Source organism: Arvicola amphibius, chromosome 10 (assembly GCF_903992535.2).
Source record: "Arvicola amphibius chromosome 10, mArvAmp1.2, whole genome shotgun sequence".
NCBI lineage: Eukaryota > Metazoa > Chordata > Mammalia > Rodentia > Cricetidae > Arvicola > Arvicola amphibius.
Genome location: NC_052056.1, coordinates 68,194,073 through 68,219,828, shown reverse-complemented (window position 1 = coordinate 68,219,828; position 25,756 = coordinate 68,194,073). Strand labels below are relative to the sequence as shown.

The window sequence follows — 25,756 nt, the reverse complement described above, 5'->3', positions numbered from 1 at the left end:
CCAGGCTGGTCTTAAACTCATAGAGTTCCACCAGTCTCTGTCTCTAGTAGCTGGGTCTAGTTGCTGGGATTAAAGGTGCATGCCACTACACCTGGCTTTTTTCCTGGGCTGATTAACCATCCCTTTACCTGCAGGGCAGTTCCTTTTGTTGTGTCCTGACCTAACATATTGAAAACAATTCCTTGACCTAGCTTCACCTTGACCTTCCTTAAGGGCAGAAACAATTACCCTACCCATCACGTGAGTGCCATCAATGTCCCAGCCTAACCGGATAAAGTCATTTAAATCTCCATCTCTATGGGGACGTAAAACCTCTTGGCAAAATCTATTAGCATTTTCGTAGGCCAGTTGCTTTATGGCTGGCATAGCTGAGTCCACATCCCCAAAAATGCGACTCCCCACCTGAAGCAGGCGGTCAATGAACTCAGAATAAGGTTCTGAAGATCCTTGAAGGGTCTTAGAAAGCTGATCTCTTGCTCCTTTGTTAGGTAAAGTTTTCCAAGCTTTAACAGCTGCGGCAGCTATCTGAGCATAAACCGCAGGGTCATAAGCAATCTGTGCTGCTAAATCAGCATACTGTCCTTCACCAGTTAACTTGTCAAGGTTATGCTGGGGGAAACCCGCCTCGGCATTTTCCCGTGCTGTCTTTTTGCAATTTTCCTGCATTTCACCTCTCCATAACAAATAATCTCCCCCTGAAAGACAAGCCCTGCAAAGCTGCATCCAGTCATTGGGTATAAGGTTGAGTTCTGCAAAGGATTCCAAAAAAGCTATAGTGAAAGGAGCATGAGGTCCATAGTCCATAACTGCTTCTTTTAACTGCTTAATATCCTTAAAGGCCAGGGGGTTATGCTGCCTGACCTTCTGTCCTTGCGGATCAATAGTTTCCACAACAGGATAAATCTGCCTCTCTCTACTTAGATTATTTAATCTGTTTTGGATCTCTCGAATTTCTGCCTCTAAGTCTATAGGGGCAGAAGCATTGGTATAAGGATTTGAAGTGTCAAGAAATGTATTTTGCGGCGGAGGTCTCATGGAGACATCTCTGTTTGCTTCCTTCCTTTCCTCTTTTTCTAACTTCCTTTATATCAGTGCGATCTCCTTTTCTAAAATTTCTTCTTCCTGTTCTATATCCCTTCTAATACTCTTAACTTCCTGTTCCTCAAAACTCTTAATAGAACTCACAGATTCTTCTTCCTGAATCTCCTCAAGGGTTTTGTTCAAATTCTCTAATTGCTCTTTTACTTTAACATCATCACTGAGAAGAGCATCTCTGACCAAGTGCCATAGCGAAAATATTGCTATGGGGAATTCTTCTGGCCCTCGATCTTTTAGAGCATTTTGAAGGTCAGCCTTTACCTGCTCCCAATCAGTAATATTAAAACCCCCTGCATGTAGAAACCAGGGACTAAACTCTAAAACCGTCTTAACGATCTCTTGTGCTGTCTCAACTTTAATACCGGTGCCTTGTTTCTCCAAAAGACTTAACAACTGGCCTGTTAACCGGCCCCTTAACACTGGAACAGAATTACTAGCACCCATAACCAATACACCCTCACCACTCAATTTCTTACCTGCTGGCCAGACTTCCGAGGGCGACCTCTCAGGAATCCCTACTTCCCGATCTCGCAGATGGGTCTCCGACTGCAGTTGCTGATGATCCCGGCGGTGCCTCCAATTGTAACACCCGATTCTGTGTTACTGCCTCGGTACAGTTCGCGCGCCACTGTACCTTACGCGAGTCGGACAAGGGCCTGGAGATTGAAAGAACACACAAAGAGACCTGGGTCATTCGAAAGGAGATCAGCCGAATGCCGTTTATTTAGCCTTGGGGAAAATCTTAAATACCCCACTCCTGCCCAAGGAATTCCACCCAGGCAGGTGGGAAATTACCATATCTAACTGCTGCACAAGGACTCCCACCTAGGCAGGTGGGAAATTACCATACCAACAATAGAGTCAACAATGCCCTACAACAAATCACCAGGCGGGGCAGAGGGAGCACAGGAACAAACAGGATGCTTAGTCGTCTGACCAGAAACCGTCCTCAAGGTGAGCCCCAGGAACAAGGGCAGACCCGGGCCCTACACTCCAACAAAGCCATGCCTATTCCAACAAGGCCGCACCTCCTAATCCTTTTCAGGTAACACCACTCCGTGATGACTAAACCTTCAAATGTATGACGAGCCTACAGGGGGCATTCCTACTCAAACCACCACGCGTCCTCACACCAATCCCTGGAGCTGATCAGAGCTACATTGTCCTTGCTTTTCACTCTTAAATATGAATATAAATATGAACCATCCTGGTAAAGTTTTAGACAAAAATGCCAGAAAATCGTGAAAAGGAATTACCTTGGAGTAATTTCATGGCACATTTCCCTTGTTTTGTTCTTGTGTTAAAGTTAAGGGAACAGAGTGACTTGCAGGCTCTCTTCTCTGTCCCGAGAGTACCCACTTCTCTCCTCTGGTGAAGGCCGTGCACACAGATGGCATTTAGATGTCTGTTCTCCTGCCCTATCCACTGGTGCCTCTGTTTGATCTAAGTGTGGCTCTTTCCCATGAGGGAAGATCTTTTGCTACAGATCTTCAGTTATAACCTCTTTTTTTCCATAGCCAGGATACAGACGGCAAGCTTTGTCCTCTAATGAAAGGGTTGTTTCATTTTGTTTGCTTGTTTTAGGCTAAAGAAATGTCAACGATTGGGAGCTTTGAAGGATTCCAGGCAGTGTCCCTGAAGCAAGAGGGAGATCACCAACCTTCTGAGACTGACCATTTGGCCATGGACGAGGGGGACTTGGGCAAGAAACCAGGACAAAGGCGAATCTCAAGACAGCCGAGCGTGACTAAATCGACACTTTATCCCAATCCGTATCACCAGCCTTATGCTTCACGAAAGTACTTTGCTACCCGGGTAAAATCGCAATTTTAAATACTCTTCAAACTTTTCTTTTGAAATCTTACTATCTTTTCTGTACTGCATTGTGCCAAGTTTTACACATTTTTATAAACCTTTTGTAATAATGGCTATAATGCTCATGTAGTTGTCCTTACCTCCATTGTACGGATGAAAGGTGTAGCAGCTTCAGACAAGTCAAGTCTCTGGTTTGTATCTCTCAGACAGCCTCAAGGAGATACGGTTCCTGTAACCTCTATGTATTTGTGTGTATGGTCCTCCTCCAAGGCAAAATTTGACCTCAAAGAAGTAATATTTAATGACTAGAGAATCTCTAACATGGATTAGAATGTAAAGCTGTGAACTTTGTTTAAAAAAAGACATAGACTGTGACGTGGAAAATGGTGCTGAGGCTGAGCTGAATCTCAGGATGGATGCTGGGATGCTGGGTTGCTGGTGCTGTGTCATGGGAGCAAGAGCTTGAAACCCTCAGTTGGCAACTGCGGCATGGGGCTCTGAGTTCTCACTTGAGCAGTGGACAAGAAAAGGAAATGGACGAGGACAAGGCTTGTGTTCTGGGTATGAAAGGCTGCTATGAAGTTGCTGGCAGAGATAAAGTGGAACGTACTTTCTGGATCTTTTTTTTTTTTATCTCTTTGTGTTTTCATTTTTTTGTACGTACTGATCTTTTGCAATTCTTCAAAGTTCTTATAAATACTGTAGTCATAATTTACGGTAGGAAAATAGGGGAATGTGAACTATGACAGCAAAGACAGTTCTCATGAATACATAGGACACTTTCTTAAAAAATAAAATAATCCCCTTTCCTTCCTTCCTTCCTTCCTTCCTTCCTTCCTTCCTTCCTTCCTTCCTTCCTCCCTCCCTCCCTCCCTTCCTTCCTTCTTCCCTTCCTTCCTACCTTATTTCTTTCTTTTGTGTGGAAGTGTTGTATACAGGGCAGAGGACAAAGTTTGGAAGTTGATTCTGGCCTTCTACTTTGAGACAAGTTCTTTCTTGTGGAGTTTGCCCACAAGCTCGAAGGCTTCTGGACAGTTATCTTGTCTCCAGCTCATACCTCTTAATAGAAGTGCTGGGCTTACTCATGTGGCCCCCACCCAGTGCTGAGTTTTTTGTGTGGTTTCTGGAGATCCCATTCAGGTTCTCTGATTTGTGTAGCAAAGTACTTTTATCTGATTAGCTATCTCTATGACCCTTCAAAATATATTTCTCAGTCCAATATCATAAGTAATTGAAAGTCAAGAATCTGAGACTGTTTACAAAACTTAGCAGATCCTGATTTGGTGGCTTTAACGATATATACCTTTGTTTAAGATGAAGATCTCACTAAAGCAACTGAATGTGTGAGTGTGAACCCATATGTGTGTATTTAAACATTACGTAGACTCCTATGTGCAAGGCACTTTGGTAGGTGCTATGTTATCTGTGTTTATGTGAGTGTTTTTTGCATATGTCAAGCATATGGTCTGTTTTCCAAAATATGTGAACTTTATTGAATATGCAAAGTTAAGTTGAGATGGAGCTGCGAAGGAAATGTAAGCATCCTTTGGGGTTTTAGGATCTTGATAAGGATGATGACAGGGTTTGCCGAGAAAATACAGAACAGTGGTGCAGAATAGGGGCCAGGGATGGAAGCTGGTGCAGCTATGAAAGCAGGCGGCAGTTCAAGTTCCTCCCCCCTCTATCCAGGTCTAGGAAGGTGAGCATCCAACCAGGCTAGCCCCCCCCCAAAGCCAGAATGTGTAGTTGGAGCTAAATCCAGTGCCATTGTCCTTGGTTTCTCAGCAGCCCTCATTGTCCGCCATGTTCAGGGAGTCCGGTTTTATCCTGTGCTTTTTCAGTCCCAGTCCAGCTGGCCTTGGTGAGCTCCGCTTAGATCAGCCCCACCACCTCGGGGGGTGGGAGCACCCCTTGCAGTCCTGACTTCCTTGCTCAAGTTCTCCCTCCTTCTGCTCCTCATTTGGACCTTGGGTGCTCTGTCCGGTGCACCAATGTGTGATTCTGTCTCTATTTGGGCAGGGAACCCTTACAGCTCTTCGGACAAGAGAGGGAGGGGGAGTGGAGGGGTAGGGGGAGGTAAATGGGAGGCAGGGAGGAGGCAGAAATTTTTAATAATATAAAAAATAAAGCTATCAAACATGAAAAAAACAATGACATCTTGAATTTTGCATGCAAATGGATAAAAATAGAAAACACTTTACTGAGTGAGATAACCCAGACCCAAAAAGATGAATATGGTACGGACTTACTCATAAGTGGATTCTAGCCATAAATAAAGGACAGTGAGCCTATAATTCGTGATCCTAGAGAAGCTAAATAAGAAGGTGAACCCAAAGAAAAACATATATAGATCCTCCTGGATATTGGAAGTAGACAAGATTACCAAACAAAAGTTAGGAGCATGGGGGTGGGGGTGGGGTGGAGGAAAGGGGAGATGGGGAGAGAGAAGGGAGAAGGGGAGGACTGGGGAGAGCTTGGGGGAATGGGATGGTTGAGATGGAGGAAGGGCGGATATGGAAGCAGGGAAATAGATATCTTAATTAAGGGAGCCATTTTAGGGTTGGCAAGAGACTTGACTCTAGAGGGGTTCCCAGGTGTCAAAGGAGATGTCCCCAGCTTGTTCCTTGGGCAGCAGAGGAGAGGGTACCTGAACTGGCCTTATCCTATAGCCATACTAATGGATATCTTGCATATTACCATAGAACTTTCATCTGGCGATGGATGGAGATAGAGACAGAGACCCACACTGGAGCACTGGACTGACCTCCCAAGGTCCAAATGAGGAGCAGAAGGAGAAAAAAAAACCAAAAAAACAAAAACAAAACAAAACAAAACAAAAAGCAGGCGGCAAAACCATGCAAAGCTCCTCTTTTTGCTTGTGATGGCAGGCCTGAAGCTGGCATAGGTAGAGCAGTTGGTTGTTTAGAGTAGGAACAGGGAATATCTCTTGGTAAAGTAGAGCCCATGAGGAAAAACTGACCTCTGCCACCAACTCTAATCTTAATGGCGAGTCACAGTTAGAAGCTGTGCCTTTGCCAATGCATCAGGCATAGGAGAATCCTAGGGAGGATGTCAACTATAATGGAAGGAAATGTTGGTATTAATGCTGCCCCTTACCAACAAATGAGTCAGGGCAGTAATTTCCTTGACCGTGCTGTAGTGCATGGTGACCTGAATTGATCATCAGCAAATAAAACACTGGTTTCGTGTCGACCTTTTGAAATTAATATGGATGTCTCTGCAGCTAACTCCCATTTGGAAATAAACAGGGAAAACAAAGTTAAATCATGTAGTTCTTATTAAGATGAACTGACATAGGCCCATACTAGATGTATGAATATGTAATAAATGTCATTAGATATTTACAGTTTCTTTAAAAAAAAAAAAACCAAACATGTGGCTTTATTCAACCCTGTGCGACAGGCAGGAGAAAACAGATCATCTTCGTCTTAAGGACAAACACATAGGAACCCGGAGAGATGACTTGGTAGTCAAAATCACTTATTGCTCTTGCAGAAGATTATATCTGGTTCCCAGCACCCACATGGTGGCTCACAACAGTCTGTAACCCCAATTTCAGGGGGAATCTCATGCCCTCCTCTGGCTTCCACAAGCAGGAGGCATTCACATGCTCCATTCACACACACACACACACACACACACACACACACACACATACACACACAAGTAAAGTACTCATGTGTGAAATATAAAAATGGATCAATCTTTTCTTTAAGAGTGAACAAGTTCCAGGTGAATGAAATCACCTAAGTTCAAAAGGTGCTGAGTCCACTGCTCTGCCTAGATGATTGCCATATATTGCATTAAAAAAATCTGTCTGAATGAGGGGTGAGAGTTGTACTACTTTCTTAGTACAAAGATAAATATTTAGAAGATAGTTTGGTACTATGTCCCCTTCACAAAGTAAGATTCACGGGGCCTTTAACCTTCCCACCCATGAATCCTTAGCCATGTTTACAGACATGAGTTTCCTTCTGTTAAGCAGGTCTTAAATTCAACTAAGAAGCTGTCCCATGATAGCCAACTACTGTTGTCCCCACTGCATAGTCTAGTCATTATTGTAGCTCACAGGGGTCACAGCTGCGTAAGACTGTTAATGGATTGACTCCCTTATTAATCTACAAAGTACCTCCCAGTTTTTTGAAAGCTACCCAACAAGGAAGACATTTCAAGGTCAGTATGAACTTGGTTTCTCCAAGTAAAGTGACCCAAGTGATGTTTTTAGCAATAAACAGGGTCTTTCCATTAAGTTCTTGTGGTTGACCAAGAGTAATGACCTTTGTTGATTTATGGATATCTGGAAAATCTGTAACCAAAATTTCAGTAGAAAATATCCCCTACTTAGCACAGCGATTTTGTCTGATTACCTTTATATCCTGGGATGAACATTATCCCAATAAACATTTTTTTAAATAAATGAGAGGATGGTCTAGTTTTGCTAACATGCAAATCAAATCCAAGATGTTTTGATTAAGAAGACAGAAGTGTGAGTGTGTGTACATGCACACATGTGCATGCACATATGTTTGAGTCTCAATTTCTTTACCTGAAAAGTATAGATAAAATACAAGTTTTGTAAAGAGCCCTAAGTGAACTTTGTCAAGATTCATAGAGTATACGACACATCTATAAACATTGCAAACATTGTTATTTTCAGTACCTCCTCTCTTATTTTTGCTTGCATCCACAATTCTATAAACGGTTATAGAAATGACAACAGGGTGCCTATGACCTCATCACAATCTCTGGGCTGAGATATAAATGTTGACACAAGGGTCTGTAAAGAGGAGGATGGCTGGCTTTCTCAAGGAATAATTAGGTAGGACCTCGAGGCTTGAAGTTTCAGATGTGTGAGAGTTATCAGAAAGCGATGACTTCCCAGATCTGAAGTGAGACCTCAGATATCATGGTCCAGCTGGTGAACAAATTAGATTCTGCGTTTCTATAAACTTCCTGCCAGTACCGATGCGCTCTTGCTGCTCAAGTCACTCATTTCCAGCAACACAATAGGGAGGGAGACTTTCCTTTCCCAAGACTCTACGAAATAGCACACCAAGGGCTAGCATCACTTTCCTGGCGACCTCTGTGTAGTTCCATGGTTCTCTGCCACTGTCAGAGTCAAGTCGACTTCTGCTGAGCTAAGAATTTAAGGTATATGCATGGCAAATTGGGAAGAACACTGAATGAATGCATCAAAAATTGTTGCTGAAGTATGTTATTAAAGGACTTCAGGATCATAACCCAAGAAGTAATTTATTGATAAAAGATTAGAAAATGTAGATAAGCTAAATAAAAGTCACTGTAATCTCACTGTTCAATACTAAATAAAAAAATCTATTGCATGTGATCTTATACATTTTAGAGTGGATCTTTTTTGCTTTTCATATATATTTGTATGTGAAATTAGAGTTATATGTTAAAAGTTTCATATAGCCACAATATTTTTGTGATATAATTTTTAGAAATCAGTTTCATAGAATCCCATATTGGGAATATATACTGCAATGCGTTTAATTTTAAACTCGATATTTAGACTATTTTCTATTCATATCATTGATCTAAGGAAGAAAGGTATTCATTGGCTTTCTGTTTGTTGGGTGCTGGGAACTGATATGCAAGGATATAAGGAGGAGAATGATCAAATCCATGAGTTTTAAGAGGGATTTGCAAAGAAATAGATATAGGAATTCTTGACAAGTAAGTGTTCACTTTAGCATAGTAATATCAGACGTTATACCACACACCTAAGTACTAGATCATAAAATAAGCTATTAACCTCTTAAAACCCTACTGCAGTTTGCTGGTCATTATTATTATATGTGAAAATTATGCCTCTATGGCTTTATTTAAGAGAACTCCTAAAGTACCTGAAGGAATTATTTCTTGTCCAAGGTCAACCAGAATCCCTAGGATCATGCCATGACTGGGAACCATACGCACAATGCAGGACTCCTGACACTGTCTTTGGACTACATGTGACCTTAGGACATGAGAGAGGTCCCAGAAGTGAAAGTCTAAAACCCTTGCTCTCAGTCCATTTGCATTCCTTTTCTCTTGTAATGTGTCTGCTATTACTGCTTAGATATATCTTTAAAAAAAAGGCCTCATGCCTTCTCCGAACAAAAGTATCCCTCAAAGCTAATAACTTGAGGTATATTATGATAATCACCTTGGTTGTGGAGATTGATGTTCAAAAGCAACTTTTTTATGAAAAGAAAAATGCTTAGCCCACATGGAGAAAGATATTTTTAAACTCCCTGTGGGGCTCTGTATTTGCAGATACCTTATCAGAAAGTTGAAAAGGATTCGAGATGGAGAATTATCTCTAAATTTATACTAGAGAATGTAAATTACATACAAACTAATGGGACTAAAACTATTTGATCTTTTAATATTTAATTAATGGTTCCCCATGGCCTTTTTATAGCCTGTGTTCTATTGTGAGCAGCGAGACTTTAATAAGCAGGTTCAGGACTTCCCATTGTGTAGTGAGATGCCATTGCTTCCATGACACTAATTTGGCTTTCATACTCTGTCTCTCTTTCCCTTTCCTCTTGCTAGAGGGTTCCTGGTGACTTGCCCTCACATTGGGAACAAATACATTTATTAGTTTTATTATTATTGCCTGTGTGAACTTCCATTTAGTTTAGAAAATAAACAGATCACTGGGCAAGAGGTTGTTCAGCTTCCTTGAAGAGACTCCTAAAGATGATTTGTTCCTTTGTGAGAGCAGAACCCCAGCTGATGTGATAAGGTGAATTCCCATATTTTTTTCCAAAAAAATTTACAAACTTTCTTTTTCTTTATAGATTTTGGCCAATCGAGCTAATGTTCTTACTTATGTGTTTGTTGCAAAATGGCTTCTGTATAGCCATCATAGGAGCCTCAACAGAAATGTGAGAGACAGAGTCTCTAAGATCTGTTTTTTTCTGCACACAAGGAGCTTAATATATAAAAACACTGATAAAGTCAAGGGTATTGTTTGGTTTAGCATTGGCCCTGGGCTAGCCTAGATCATGGAAATGCAGATATGTAAGTCTTTGCAATTCCCCAAGGTTTGCTTTGCCTGTAACTACACAGGGCCAGAATGTAAGCGACAGTAGAGTTTTGAGAGATGGTGTATTTGATCATAGTTTCCTATTTGTCTTAGACTGCAGTCTCAGAACTAAGTGCTTACTTGCATTAAGCATTTGATCCTTGAATTCTGGTATGTCTTTTCCCTTTTCTTTAACATAAGCAATAATGAAAATGATGGTCAAGCCTTCAATTATTTAGTATTTGTCACTGTTTAAGATACAGGGTCTCAAAGGATCTCCCAGTAGTTCAGTTATAGTAATCATCATCACAACAATCTACCAAATTCATAAACTAATAAAGGACACTATGAGGTGTCCATAAGGATAACTGAGATCAAACCTTGATATCCAAGACAGAGTGCCTATATATTCTTAAATTTTTATCCTAAATTATTAGATTTAAATTTATTAAGTAAAAATTATTGATTAGCAATAGTAAAAGTAAAGGAAGCACATTTCTGTGTCAGGCTACATTTTGTTCTATAGTCTAGAGAAGGGGCGCGAGCAGTGTTCACACTGAGAACAAAGAATGGTTCAGACAATGACAGAGATGTAGAGAGAATCACAGGGTTTAGCTTTTGAAAAGGTATACAGGAGAGCATCACCTCCATGGTCAATTTCCATCTCCTGTTTTCCCATCCTAAGGAAACCATCATTGATATGTTTTATAGACCTCTTTATGCTTATTTTAGTTGTGTGTCAGCCAACAGGAACGTACTTACTCCACATATTTCTGCATAAGGAAGGCAAGCTACCATACCCTCTCCTGTTTTATTCTTTTATCAATATACTTTGTTGCTTCTATACCTTCACTATACTCTATTATCTGAACATATTCTATAATACCCTTTTGATCAGGGTTTGCATGTTGCTCCTCTTTTATTTCTGTCTGCAAACAAAGCTGAGTTCTTCATCCATGCCATTTTGCACATGTGCAAGGATTTCTGAAGTATAACTTTATAGAGATATACCTGGATCAAATGCAGACCATGCTTCATTTTTATGGATTTGTACATTGCTTTCATTACGGAAGATAGTAAGGTTTTAAAGGTTCATACAGTATCATATTCATCTCACATATATTTGGTGAATTGTATGACATAAGAACATTCAACAATATGCTTATTTTAGGGTTATTTAATTACTCTCCAATTCTACTTACTTTTTTCTGAAAAGTATTGGTTTCACAACTGAGTTATATTTGTGAGGCTAAAATTATGTAAAGAACGTATGAGAAAATACCACTGCTGAGTCACAAAACACAGCATTGTATTGCAGAAGACTTTGGAAAGTGGTCCCCGGAAGACTCAGAACGCCTCAGAGGAATGTAAGGTTGGGCAAAGGGAGAACTACCAAGAGGCTACAGGGAACTCCCTTCAGGGTAGTCTGAGTGCCTGCAGGGTCCCTGGAAATGAGTGGACTTAGTATAAACTTCTCAGGCAGCAGTAGTAGGCATATTTGACTGAACCCCCAGAAGTTCCTGATTTTATGACACGTGGTCTTCAGTCAGCAGGAAGTGCCAATCTTAGCTTCCTGGCCAGCCTTAAGCCACCCACAGACAACGACACACCGGAAAAAAAATCTTTCAATCTAAGTAGCTGGCCACCCAGCTCAAGATGAAACTCACTATAATGATGGAGCCAGGATCTTTGACTATAAAAGCATGATCACATTTCCTTGAAGATCCATAGAGCTTATGGTCATCAGCGTGGCTCTGAGGTTTTGTTCAGAGGCCAAAAAGCCAAGTAGTGAGCTCACGTTGTAGAACTGATTTGGGACAAATCTTGTCACTCACTTCACTTCAGGTATTATAGCATCCTTTTGTGGGTGACTTGGGCTATACAGAAGAAAACAAGGAGCTGGTGTGTGGGTAAAGTAACTAGCTAGCTCAGACTCTGCACTGCTCACACCCGTGCCTCATCTGAAGCACTTTCCTTGTTTCCATTCTGATGTAGGTGTGTCTTCTATGTATCAGATGATTTCATTGGTTAATTAATAAAGAAACTGCCTGGCCCATTTGATTGGCCAGCCCTTAGGTGGGCGGAGTAGACAGAACAGGAAGAAGGAAGTGAGGTAGATGGCTCAGTCAATTGCCACGCCTCTCCGAAGTGAGGCAGACCGCCGTGCCTCTCCTGAGAGAGAGGCCAGACGCGATGAAGCTCCAGCTCAAGATGGATGTACGCTAGAAACTTCCCGGTAAGGCACCACTTTGTGGTGCTACACAGATTATTAGAAATGGGTTAAAGCAAGATGTGAGTAAGAGGCTGAAAATAATGGGCCAGGTAGTATTTAAAAGAATACAGTTTGTGTGTTGATATTTAAGGTAGCCGTGCAGGAGCCAGGGCAGCAGGAATGCAGCCCATCAGCTCATCACTACACCATTCTCCTATAAGATAGTACACATTCTTACAAGTTCCTGATGTACGCATGTACCTATCCACCAAGTTCCTGAGATAAGTGGCCTAATATGTTTCCCGGGTTAGGCTTTTTTTTAAGGCTCCTGGATGATTCTGGTATACAGTCAAGCACTGAGAATAACTGCTTAGAGAGCAACTGGTTGTTACAAGTACAGTGTTCATACCAACAACAATGTAACCTGGACATGTGTTAGAAATACAAGTCCCAACTCAAGCTGGCTGGATATGAAAGTGGGGATGGTCCTATGCTGTGGAATAACCCTCTGGACACCATGAATATGTATTCCTTTCATTGATTAATGGAGACTCTGATTGACCTCTAGAAAGGCAGAATAAAATTAGGTGATACAATCAAACTGAGAAAACCAGGATGAAGAAGGGAAGGGTCAGGGAGACACCAACCAGTTGCCAAGGAAGCAGGATGTGTTGAAAATGAGATGACAAGCCATGATGCACATGGCAAAACATAGATAAGAAATATGGGTTAATCTAAGTGTAAGAGTTAGCTAGCAGCAAGCCTGAGCTATTGACCAAGCATTTATAATTAATATTAAGGCTCTGAGTGGTTATTTGGGAATTAGTGGGTGGGAAAGAAACCTCCAATTGCAGTCGTAGAAATGTTTCAATAAGCTTCTGATGTCCACAGATGTTAAAGAATCACTGGACTAGGGAGGGTATGGATTTACTAGGACAGGGGTCAATCTGTTTCCTCATAAAACCAGAACCAGACCCAGATGTGGGAACACTTGTTTTTGTGAAAGGTAAGACACTGAGGAGAGAGAGTTGAGCTGCAGAGTCGGCCACACCGATGGTTGGGGCATTGACAGAAAGCTACGTTTTGTGTTTTCCAACAAGTGCTCTTGGAATCTGGGAAGGTTTTAAATATATATATATATATATATATATATATATATATATATATATATATATGTGTGTGTGTGTGTGTGTGTGTGTGTGTGTGTGTGTGTGTGTGTGTGTATGTATTGATTGTTAGCTGTGTTTTCATTTCAGTGAGCTAGCTTAGTATTTGAGAAGATAAGACTCGGAACACTTTTGGCCCACTCCATAGAGCTAGCAGTAAAACACAGTGTTCAAGACCAAGTTCTGTGCCACACAGTGAAACAGAATATGCAAATGCAAGAGCCAGGCATAGTCTCCTGGAGGAGGAGGACGGAGAGGAGGAGGAGGTGCTGGCCATTCCAGCTAATGGAAAGCACAGAGTGTGTTCAGTCTTCTCTAAGTGAAATGCTTTCTTCTCCCACTCAGCCAGGGGCCATTGAGACTGCGGTGGAAGACCTGAGGGGACACATTACACAAACTTCTGGAGAGACAGTTCAAGGCTTCTGGCTCCTGACTGAGTGAGTATATGGCTGTGTAAAAAAGAAAAAAGTGGAACTATGTTTCTTGCTATCACCGGGACAGAAGGGGAGATACGTTTGTTAACGGAACTCTTCTGGGCTTTGTATATGGCGCTTTATTGATTTAATCCCCTGCCAGCCAGGGTTTCTTTAGTTGGTTGAATGGACACATTTGACTGCAACTGTGACCTTTCTGGGCTGGGACTCCCACCCAGGCACCCCTGCAGTCCTGGGATCAGGTCTGTGCCATGGCTTCCAAGGACTATCGGAATAGCTTCCTAGGCGCCTAGCTCTGATCTCTCTCCATTAGAAGCGTGCTTTCTGTAATGACACCGGGCTGCTGGTCGTTTCACCTAGAATGAAATGGAAAGAAAGAGTAAGAAAAGGGCCAGCTGAGGTCTAATATGCAGTCTGAGTTCTACATACGGTGTAGACAGTGGTGCTAGGAAACTCATGTGGTATAGGGAAGGCAGGCCACTGGGGAATGTTAGGATAAGAACCAAAAGAAGACACAGGTCTATTGCTCATGTAACACCGCCCTGTGCCCTTGAAGACTTCCCTTAAAGGGAGAGTATCCCTGGTGAATGCTACATGGAAATAATTACCTTTCTACCCCTCCTAGAAACTGCCCTGCCGGTGACCTCCCACCTACTCAACAATACATGTAAAAAGGCAAAAGGGGGTGTCTGTCTACTATAGAACCTATACTATTAAGTGGGAATCTTTTTTTGAGACAGGGTTCCTCAGTATTAACAGCTCCAAGCTGGAACTTGCTCTATAGACCTGGCTGGCCTTAAACACACAGAGATCCACCTGTCTCTGACTCCCGAGTGCTGGGACTAAAGGCGTGAGCCACCACTGCCCAGTTGTGGAAATACCTTTAAAAGACACATCTCAATTCTTGATGGGTTTGGTGAATATTGTTTTTAGTCTGGGGAATCAGGGTTCCAGTGACCCAGTGCTGCATACGGCTTAAGGAAAAGGTGTGTCGTCTTTGTCCCTTGAGCAGGGCAGCTTTTCTGGCTGAGTTTCCAGGAGGAAATGTTGAATGCTTAAACATCTAGGCTGGAAAAATGGAGTCTCCAACAAGCAGGAAGTAGAATCAGCCTCCCGTGCGAGTAGGCCTGACTGGTTACCATTCTACCCTGCTCTTCTGAACACCTTGCCGGAACAGGATTAAAAGAAACTTTCCAAACATTTTGTCTTTTTTTAAAAAAATTTTTTATTTTACTCTTTGTGAATTTATTTATAAAATGAGACTAAATTCATATCTGATGAGGTTTTTGAAAGCACAAAGTGCGTTGCTACTGTAAAATTCTTCACTGGTGCCCTCTCCTAGTCAAACCACTAATTATTGATGAAAAAGTAGTCTCCTCCCAGTCCTGCTCCTGCTCCTCATACTTATTCATCCCCTTCCTGCTCATCCTCCTGCTCCTCCACCTCCTAGTTACTCTCCTTCCTCCTGCTCCTCCTCCTCACCTTCCTCTTCCTCCTCCTGCTCCTCCGCCTGGCCTGTCTTTGCTCCATCTTTTATCTTCCTTTCACGTCCTCCCTCATTCATTTGTTTCTTACTCATCTCTACAATCTGAAAAGGAAAGCCTATAACTGAAACTTTTCACTAATTCATTTGGACAAATCTACAATCTGCTCCCCTTCCCCACTCTTCAAGCAGAGAACCATGTTGGACACATGAAATGAGAAATCTGCTTTGGTTAGGGAAGATAAGCATTCAGATTCTGGAGAAGTTGAATTCAACATAGCAACAATATTTATTTATACCAATATTGGCAAAATTGGCAAACACAGCAGACCAAAACTTAATCACTTTGTAGATTGTCTAAATTTGAGGCAGTGGTGGAAAACCTATTGGCAGCTCAGACAAAACGCAGGTGGGCCCTGCCTGTAACTTTTACACCATGAAAAACTAATGTAATATTAGTCTGCCGTTCTGTTCACAGAGGCCACCTCTTTCAGTGGTGGAGTGAATGGAAAAGTTGGCTATAAAATTTTAGAAAGATTTCGAAGGTGGAAGTTGCATGTTGGCAGGGTCTGTTCTGGACTTGTGACCGAGACTGCCTTCCCTGGTTCTCCCTGTCTTGCCTAGGCTGGAAGGTTTATAAAAAAAATTCTTCCTTTTCTATCCTGCAATAGCCTGCTGTGCCTGTTCTCACAGAAGATTAGCATGCTATTGTCGCAGAGGAGAAATGCTAAGAACAGCGTCATTTATCAAAGGGCGTTTATTGAAGGATGCTTTGGGAGGCAAGAGGAAAAACTGATACCCAACATAGCCGGGCTTAGTGGATCTTTGCACTTCATTGCCTGTAAGAAAAGTCATCAGTTAACTTTGGGTTGGGGCCTGGAAGACAGACGAGTTGGCTGGGTCACTGTTTGTTTAGAAGGCAACTGAGTCCTACTTTATTGAAGAAACATTCTGTAGGAAACATGCTTACAACCCCATTAGATCCTTCCCTGAGTATTGCCGTTCATCACTTACAGAACTAAAGACAATTTGGGGGAAAGAGTATGTCTGTGCTGTCCATACAGAAAGGCTGAGTATGTCATTCTACAAATGGGTCCAGATACTCTCATCAGAGAATGGGGAGTCAGCCCAGCGTGCCTGTTTCTTGTAGAAGGACTTCTACATAAAGCAAAGGAAGTAAAAATGTGTTAGTAAAGTTGTCTTCTACATTAATCTGGGTGAGTCCCTTATGGTAATCTAAACTGATGTACATACAGTTTTCAGTAATATTAGAAAACTGAGTTTGAAAGCGTGTGGGAAATGGATGCAGAGAGTGGCTCAAGAAGCTGGGAGGTTGAACCAGAGAGGGAGCCATAAACTCCACTTAGATCCTAGTTTTGCTAAACTAGCACAAGCACTTGAGAGAAACTGTAAGGGTCCAGGCTCTCAGCCACCCTTTCAAGGGGATATTTATGCCTACACAGTTATAAAGACAAAATGATGCTTATTTCAACCTCTCTTTTCCTCCCCTCCTTCTTGGCCCTTCTAAAAGAGGACATTTGAAAGTTTTTTATACATACTTTTAGAAGAGATCCATGAAGCCAGCAGCACCAAGAACATCTTGATGCTCAGTGGAGTCTCAGACAGTGTGGCACGGTGGCAATGTGGCCTCTTGAGTCCAGTGCACTCCAGGTGCCTATGTCCAGAGGCAGAGAAGATGGGCTCCTCCTCCACACTCAAGGGTGCACAAACATTGGAAGAGGCTGTTCTCACATCTGAATGAGAAGACACGCTGGTAGTGGTGGGACCAAGCCATTCTTGTTCTCTTCACGTTTGTGAAAACCATTTAGGGTAGGTTTCATTACCTGCTTTCCCCCAACCAAACCAGTTTCTGCCTCAGGACTTTGGTATGACGAACACATGAAATCAGATGAGCTTCCCGTGTCAGGCACACAGAGAGCAGGACACGTGTGGGGTGAAGCCACCTCCGTTCTCAGAAACGAAGGCGGGAATGTGTAGCAGAAGACTTGGGTGTGGACCCTGCTTGCCAGATCCTCTCACAACAGCGACACAAGCACAAATCAGGGTTCCCCCCACATTTTCACTCTCCTGAGACAGGGCCTTGGATGTAGCCAAGGATGAAGCTGAAGCAATAATGGTACTATTATTGTTGTTGCACCAAAATAAAGATAAGGGAATGGCCGGCATTATTTTAGTCCTCCTGCCTCCATGTTCTGAGATGACAGGTATGCACTATCACCCCTGGCTTAATCTTTTTTTTCTGAGCTAATAGATTTGGTTCAGCATATTGTTCAGTCCGTTAGAAATCAATCTATGTTTAATCTCATACCAGAAAAACATCCACTGTTAATTTTTGTAATATATTAGTCTAGCTAGCTTCCATGTTTTGCTAAAGATGGCTGTGTTTTAATAATTGCTTCTAATTGAACACTTAAAATGTCACCCACGTTGTGATAAGTGCTGTCCTTGCATTTGCCACAAGAAGGGTGGAATCCATGCAATTTCCATGATCTCTAAATGGTGCTGCTCCCAGGACTTTCTTTGTATTGTTCCTAGATGTCACATAGTTTTTGAAAGTCACTAGGTGGCTTGGCTTTTATTTAACCATTTCTTTTTAAACCTCCAGTGAGTCCAACACAGAATTAAGTGCTTATGATGATTCTTTAATATCAAAGCACCGAGCCAAGGATGCTGTTGGAGAAAGACATTGACTAGAAAGGCATGGGAGCATCCAAGACACTATTTGACAACAAGAAAAAAAAAAAAAGAAAAAAACACCCATGATTATTTTGGTAGCATTTAAAGTGCTCTTCTTCATGTAGTCTCCACAGTAACAGTCCAAAAAGAAAAGCGTTATATGTGTAAAGATGAGGGGACCAGACTCAGAAGAGCACCCTAGAGTTATAGTAGCAAAGATAAGGGTTCTATCGTGTCAGGGCTAAAATGTGTACCTTGGTGGTGTTCTGGTGCCTGCTGATGGACAGGGTCCACTTCTTTCATACGTGGCATCCCTTTAAGAGCCCATCATGGCTCCTTCAGCAGAAACATGGTAAAAAAATTCTGTTTCTTGGCTTTGGTGGGGGTTAGGGGAAGTGCATAGGTCATCCCTGCTGACTTAAGAGAGTTTTCTCAGACTTGTTCACCCAGATCTTTAAATAAAACAAAGCCAGGGCCTTCAAGATTGCTCAGCACAGGACAAGTCTGGCAACATGAGTTCAATCTAAAAAATCCACATAGTGAGTAGAAAAACAGCTCCTTCAAACTGACCTTTGATCTCCACATATAGGCCATGGCACATGCGTGCATGCATGCACACACGCACGCGCGCACACACACATACACAGCAACAACAACAACATAAAGAATTTTAAATAGAAATTTAAACAAAACAAAGTCATTCAGGGGAAACAGGATGTACTGGCTTGTTTTGTGTCAACCTGACAGTCTAAAATCACCAGAGTGTGTCCCTGAGATCAGCTATAAGACACTTTCTTAATCAGTGGTCAAACCAGAGGGCCTAACCCATTGTGGGTGGTGTCTTCCCTGGCTGGTGGTCCTGGGTTCTATAAGAAAGCAGGCTGAGCAATCCCTAGGGAGCAAGTGAGTAAGCAGCACCCCTCCATGGCCTCTGCATCGCTCCTGCCTCCAGGTCCTGCCCTGTTTCCTTTCCATTGGACTTCCTCCAATGATGGACTATGGTCTGCAAGTGTAACCTGAATAAGTCCTTCCCTTCCTAGCTTGCTTTTTGGTCCTGGTGCTCTTATGGCATCAAGAGAAACCCAAACCAAGACACAAGGGTACTCTTCGAACATGAGCTCAGGTGCTCCATTTTCCCGACAATTAGCTCTGGCCACATCTATGTGCGGAAGGGCAGTGCACGTGGCTTCTTTCATACCTGCTTTCCTCAAGCAGGCTGCAAGGGCAGGACCATGCCCGCTGCTGGCTTTATTTTATGGATGAGAAAATCCAGAGATTAAATGACCTGTTCAAGGGCAACCACTTACTACAGGTCACAGGAGAGCCTGACTTGGCGACACCTCTCTCCCCGCCTTGTTGTCTTTCCATTAAGCTGCACTTGGCGCCGTTTGTGTTTTCTCCCGCCCAGACACAGAGATCACAGCGGTTTAAATTGGTTGAATGATCTCTGCACCCGCCCCTGGTTCCTTTGTTGATTGTCTTTTGTGTGCTGGGGAGAGGGTCAGAGGTTCACCGCGCTGGATCGGAGACCTCTTCCACTTTCAGTCCCCAGACCATTCTCTGCGTGTGCTGCTCGGTTGACTTTCTTCAGTCTTTGCCCACAAACAACTGAAATAGCCCGAGGCCTGTAGGGGATGGTGAGCGATGCCGGTGGACAAAAGCCAGCCCCACTTCCAGCTTTGTCGCAGTCTCATTCTGTGCTAAGGATTACAGAGCCACTCTGTAATGGAAAAGACAGCTAACAATAATTAAAAGGGACGAAGACCAGAAAACTGGAAATTGTCCATTTCTAACCCTTTATAACACAAGGGAAAGGATATGCACGTCACCGTATACTGCTTCTTTTGTTCTATTGACTTTCTGTACACTGGCGTGGATTTCAACCCCAATGGCCAAAGCTGTGGTCCAGGGGTCAGCAACACTTGGAATTCCTGGAAGGCTGATAGTACTTTTGACCCTTTGTCCTTACCCCAGACCTACTAAACCTGAGCTTGCATTTTTACAGGATTCCTTTGCACACTGAATCTGAGAAGCAGCCCTCTCTATCTGTCTTCTGCGTGCTCTTCCATGACTTCCATGGTTCCACACTGCTTCTTTTGTACTCTTCCTGTCCCGTGATCATGCGCTCACTCCAGCCCTGTTTATGTTATCTCCCCCTAGAAATGCCATCGGTTTTCACAGCTCCCCAAATTCCTTATACTGTGTTTTGATCTTGTGATTGTGTATTCCACCTGGTTTCCTCTCTTTTGCAAGGCATTCCTTCCTTGTAGCAGCCTGCACTTTTCCTGTCCTTCTGAGACCCTGGATCCATAGAAGAGTCCCGTATTAAATCAGCCAAAACAATCTCAAATCCTTTCCTTACGCGTACTTCCTGTTGTGTGGTTCCACTTCCTTTGCACGTGGTGACAGCATTGTTAGGCGCTGTTGTGTAAGCTTGGTACAGTGAATGTCACATGGTACGGCTCAGAACCCACCAAAAGCATGACTCAAATCTTGGAAGAGTTCTCCACTGATACTACCAGGGCCGGTGGAGGACCTGTCTCCAAGTCCCTAGGCCTCTAAGCCTCAGAAACCCAGGAAGACTTGCCTTGTCCTTGGATGAAACCATTCAGGTAGAAAAATGCCTCAAATCTATCAAGATCTTAATGACCTGTGGCAGGACTCTGGCAGTAACAAAAGCAACCTCTGTTGCCAGAATGCATTTGTCCTGGTGGGTGTTTTCAATGACCACTTAATTAAACACATGGCTTTTCTCTATAAGTTCTCCATGGTGGCAACCTCAACCAGATAGTAATGTTCCCCGAGTGACTAGTAGTATAGCACAGTGAGAGCATTTAGATATTGCAGTCACAAATGTATTTTGGGAGTGTTTATTTTCCCATGATTGCAACCAATTAGGGAGAACTCAGAAAAGAGCCAAGAGGCAAAAGAAAGCTGATGCTTCTAAATGCCTAGCTCAGTCACTTCTTACCTCTTCTAAATGCCTAGCTCAGTCACTTCTTACCTCTTCTAAATGCCTAGCTCAGTCACTTCTTACCTCTTCTAAATGCCTAGCTCAGTCACTTCTTACCTCTTCTAAATGCCTAGCTCAGTCACTTCTTACCTATTCTGCTTGTTGTGTGAGTCTCTTATGTTCAGTGGGTCTTGGTTTTATCACCTACAAAACAGTGAAATTAAAAAAGCTATTTCAAAGATTAAATTACCCAAATCTGTTCAGTGCTTATAATAACATTTGTTGCATGCTATGTGCCATATAAAAATCTATTTGTTATTTACTAATAGTCTCTCATTCATAGATTTGTTAATATGTTTTTCTGAGCCCCTTTCACAAGTCAGACTCTTCTCCAAGTGCTGAAAAACCAGGGGCAAACAGGAAAAGTTTTCCAGCTTTTCTGATCTCTCAGTCTTACGAGAGAGGAGGACAGATAATGAAATCACAGCAAACATGACACACATGTATCAGTTCCATACATGATTCTATGACAACTCACTGGGGAATCACTGCTTTGAGTAAAGGGGATGGGCGAGATTAAAGAAAGAGCAAAGATATAAAATAACATAAGTAAAAGCAAACAAAGCACATAACTGGAGATGAAGGAACAATATTCCAGAAGATGGGGAGAACATGTGCAAAGTAGAGAGGCAAGCTCTGGAAATCGTGATCAGTTCTGTGTCTTGGTCAGACTGCACTGTGCCAAGAGAGCCTGGGAAAGGCTAGAGAGATAGGAAGGAAGCAGAGAGCACTGGTTCTGAGGACTGACCTAAGCAGGGGATTCATCATCTCTGATGGAGTCATCCACTGGCTACCCACAGGCCTATGCAGGGGATCCACTTCTCTCATGGATCCATCCACTGGCTCCCCACAGGCCATCTCCACGCTGCCTGTGTGTGACAGGATGTGCATTCTCAGCATTCCTAATGCCTTACCTGTCCCCACTCTTTCTGTCCCCTCCCATTCCCTTGATGCAACAGCAAGTTAAAGTCATCTCTTACTAACTTTTGAGAGCCAGTCATGCATCTCTTCACACACAGGTTCTGTGACCTCTGCTTGGCACCTTGACACCGGTCGTGGTAATCACTTACAATAAAATCATAAGAGTTTAATTTTGAGCTTGTTTAATTTTGAGCCATTGCTAGGATGTTTCTTTCATGACCACTCCAAGTATTTTTCTCCCAAATGTTATCAAATGGGGTGTTGGCATTACTAGGAAGACATTTGGCTCTGAAAAAAATTGCTCAATAATTAAGTTATTTAAAACTCAATTTTAATTATTTAGAAACCTACCAATACAAGTTTTTTTAAAAAAAAACAAGTAAGTCTTTAGTCTTAATATCGAGGTTGTTAACGCTTATGAGTCATTAGAACTGTTACTTGTAAAAGTATCATTGTTTCTTACATGTAAAAACACTGCCTGATGCGTGTTCTGGAGGAAATGTGTGCATTTCAAGGTCCGGTCATAGGAAAGATAGGGTGAGTGAAGGGAGAGTAAGCAATGTAAGAACAGAAAAGAAACAAAAGCCTCTGTTCCAATGGTCTATTCAGTAGATGTATCCTGACCTTCAAGATTTAATATATATTTAGTAAAACTTGGAGTTCTAAGTAAAGAAAATGATCAGTTAATGAGGGCAGTTATAATGGAAGCGATAAAACTCAATCCACTAAGAAGACATAGCTTTCTAAAGGTGTGTAAAGCCAACAGCAGAACTGAGAATATGTGGAAGGAAACTTGAGAGACCTGAAAGCAGAGACAAAATCCACAGATACAGTTGGACATCTCAAGATCATTCTCATGATAATTGATATAATTGTACAAAAAAACTAGAAAGATTTAGGACAACTCACCCAGCCACAATGCTCAGAACCTAATCAACATTTTATAGATCACCGGACTTGATAGAAGAACACACATTCTTTTGAAGTATACACATTGATTGTGCTGGGATACACCAAATCCCGAGCCATAAAAGAAATGCCACTTAATTCAAAAGAAGGAAAATCATCTACACTGCTTTCTTCCCATGTCAGCTGGAGGAGAAATTAAGATCAGAAGGATTATAAAGGACAATGTTTTATTGCTTGGAAGCAATAAATGTACTTGGATAATAATGTACTTGGGAGCCATCGGCACCTTGCATTGTGAGAAGCACAGCATACCTTCTTGTGGGATGATAGAAAACTGTCCACAAGGGAACTTAAGAGCACTGCAAGACAAGAGCCCCCATCAACTGAAGAGGTATCAAGTCTGTGATTGAAGTTTCCACTTCAAAGAAACCTAGCTCGAAGAAGGGTAAATCCAAAGCGAGAAGGACCAAAGGAAATAATGGAGCCAGCAGCTGAAATCAATTAAGAAAAAAAAAGATAGAATTAATGAAACAAAAAGCAGGCTCTCTGGAAGGATGAATCAAACTAACAACTTTTAGTAGAGTGACAGATAGAGGAGGTACTGCAGAATTGCCAACACCAGCGGTGAGACTGGATGGGGGTGGGTGGGGAAGAATAGGGGTGGGTGATGGGCAGGTGGAAGGGTGAGGGTGGAGCTGTGCCATTACGGGGGCTTGCAGCTATCAAATAAGCAGTAAGGAGTCAGAGCTCTCAACTCTGCCATGTAAGTTTAAGAGCTTAAGCCACAGAAACCGCAAAAGCTCAATGAACATAAAACAGAAACTGTGGGTAGTCCTATAACAATTACGAAATTTAATTTTCAATTAGAAACCTACACCCAAAGAAATGTCAAGGCCCAGATATCTCTACCAGAGAATTATATTAATTGTTTACATAAAAACGTGAAAGCCAAGTTACCTTTCCAGGAAACATGAGAAGGAAACATCTTCAACCCATTCTGTGAAGCAAATGTAATATGCCCAAACCAGACAAAGATGCTAAAAAGAATAAGAAAAATTAATATTCTTCATCAAATAGTGATGCAAAAATTTCTGAAATAATAACCAATGGAACCCAGAAATTTATATAAAGTTATATATTTTGATTAAATGTTTTTTTCCCAGGGATGCAAGGAAGGATCAGCTCTGAAAAAATATTGGACTCTGTAATGTAACAAACATATAACCCATCTAAAGAAGAAAAATCACATGACCATTTCAACCAATCCAGAACAAGCATTTGGGCAAAACTAAGCAGCCATTCCTGATGAACAAAAGAACTCTTAGAAAGATGGTGTGGGTTGTTTTCCTCTGTATGACTGAGAGTAGCTCCTTGGTCCTAGAGGTACAATCACGCTACAGAGCTAAGACTAATGCTTCCTGTCCAATACTGGGGAGCAGGAACGGGAGACCCTTATTTTCCCTACTGCCATTAAGCAGAGTGGTGGAAACTTGAGCTCTCACAACAATGCTATCAGAAGCTCTGCAAGAAGATTTTGTGGGTAAATAAGTTTACTCCTTTTTTTTTTTTGGAAGGCAAAAGAAGGTGAAAAGTTTGACCAATTCTGAGATAAACAAATGTGCTGATCACCGAGAAACACTGTTTTCCTAGGTATAATGCCAGTCTTATTTCTATTTGTTTGTTTTAATTCACATTCCTGACCACAGTTTCCCCTCCCTCTTCCTACTCTCTCCTCCTAGTCCCTCCCCCATCCCCCCATCCTCTACTTCTCTTTAGACAAGGACAAGCCTTAATGAGGCTTTTTTTTCCTTTGCAAAATTTAAACAAACTTTTAAATCAAAAATATTAAATACTGACCAATATGGAATTTTGGTCAGGACCATCACCTGGAAATTTTCCAGGAAAGTGACCCCGAGACACATGTTGGCAGAGCTTATATGGGCAAGATCCATAGGCCAGTCTACTTTTCCATGAAGCACTGTGGTTAGTTTCCAAAAACTTCAATTCCCAGGTAACCAGGAAGTTCCCTGGTCCTTGGGCAGGTGGGGATTATAGGTTAACTGTAGGTTTAACATTTCCCCGCTAGAGTTGTACCCCAGGCCAAATCTTTACATCTATGGTCGGTACCAGTTTACATTTGGATGCAATAACCATTAGCTTAACGGCACTCAGATAGGAATTATCACTTGGTTGTTGTATCAGTGATATAACAGCCAACAGTAATTAACAGAAGCAGAAGGGCCAAAGGCTCCGTGATGGATAACGTTGCTTCATTCTGCATAAAGCAGGCCAAGTGCTTTATCATATTGGAGAATCATTTAATGAATCTACTTGTTGATAACTCTGAGCCCATGTTTCTGGTATACCAATTGGCATTATAGGTAGTCATTTTGCTCCCTGTGTCAGGGAGCTTCCTTTAGATTTAGCCTTTTTCAGCCTGTTATGGGGACAGGGATAGTGCACTTTTTTGTAGCTGCTTCCAGCATTGATAGTCCCAGGAAGGCTGAAAGGCTAATCAAAGGCTGGCAAATGAGGCAATTGTCAGAAGCATCTGATTGTCTGATCGTGGTGAAGGGACAGGGAGCAGTTACACTGGCTGGATTGGTTCACATCAGCTCTCAAGTCCAGAGCTCAGCAGCTTGTAGCTTGCAGGTGCTCTCTGGATGGTGTGTCTGTCAGCCAGGTGGAAATCTGCTGAGATACAGGCTAGGAACAAAGTTAAGATTCAAATTTAATCAAAAATCTTACATTTGAAACTATTTTGTTTGACCTGTCAATAGTTGAATCCAGGCCTTATGGCTTTGATTTCTTGAAGCTTGCATGAATTTTAGTTTGCACAAGCAGAAAAAAGTTCTAGTGCTATCAGCATTGCCACTGTGTTAAAATCCACACTGTAGAAAAAGCAGTGCACAGGCATCTGTAAAGCAAGCAGGGGCAGATTTACACCTCAG

General features: G+C 42.2%; 1 protein-coding gene across 1 annotated transcript in view; it reads left to right on the top strand.

The window, feature by feature from the left end:
* The first annotated feature begins 2,691 nt into the window (after positions 1–2,691).
* The window catches only part of Tprg1 (tumor protein p63 regulated 1), a 117,233-nt gene continuing 94,168 nt past the window's right edge, over positions 2,692–25,756 (top strand). Inside the window, exons 1-2 of the mRNA XM_038346874.1 lie at positions 2,692–2,913; positions 13,694–13,785. Of these exons, the coding sequence (XP_038202802.1) occupies positions 2,692–2,913; positions 13,694–13,785 (314 nt within the window). The remainder of the gene's footprint in view (positions 2,914–13,693; positions 13,786–25,756) is intronic.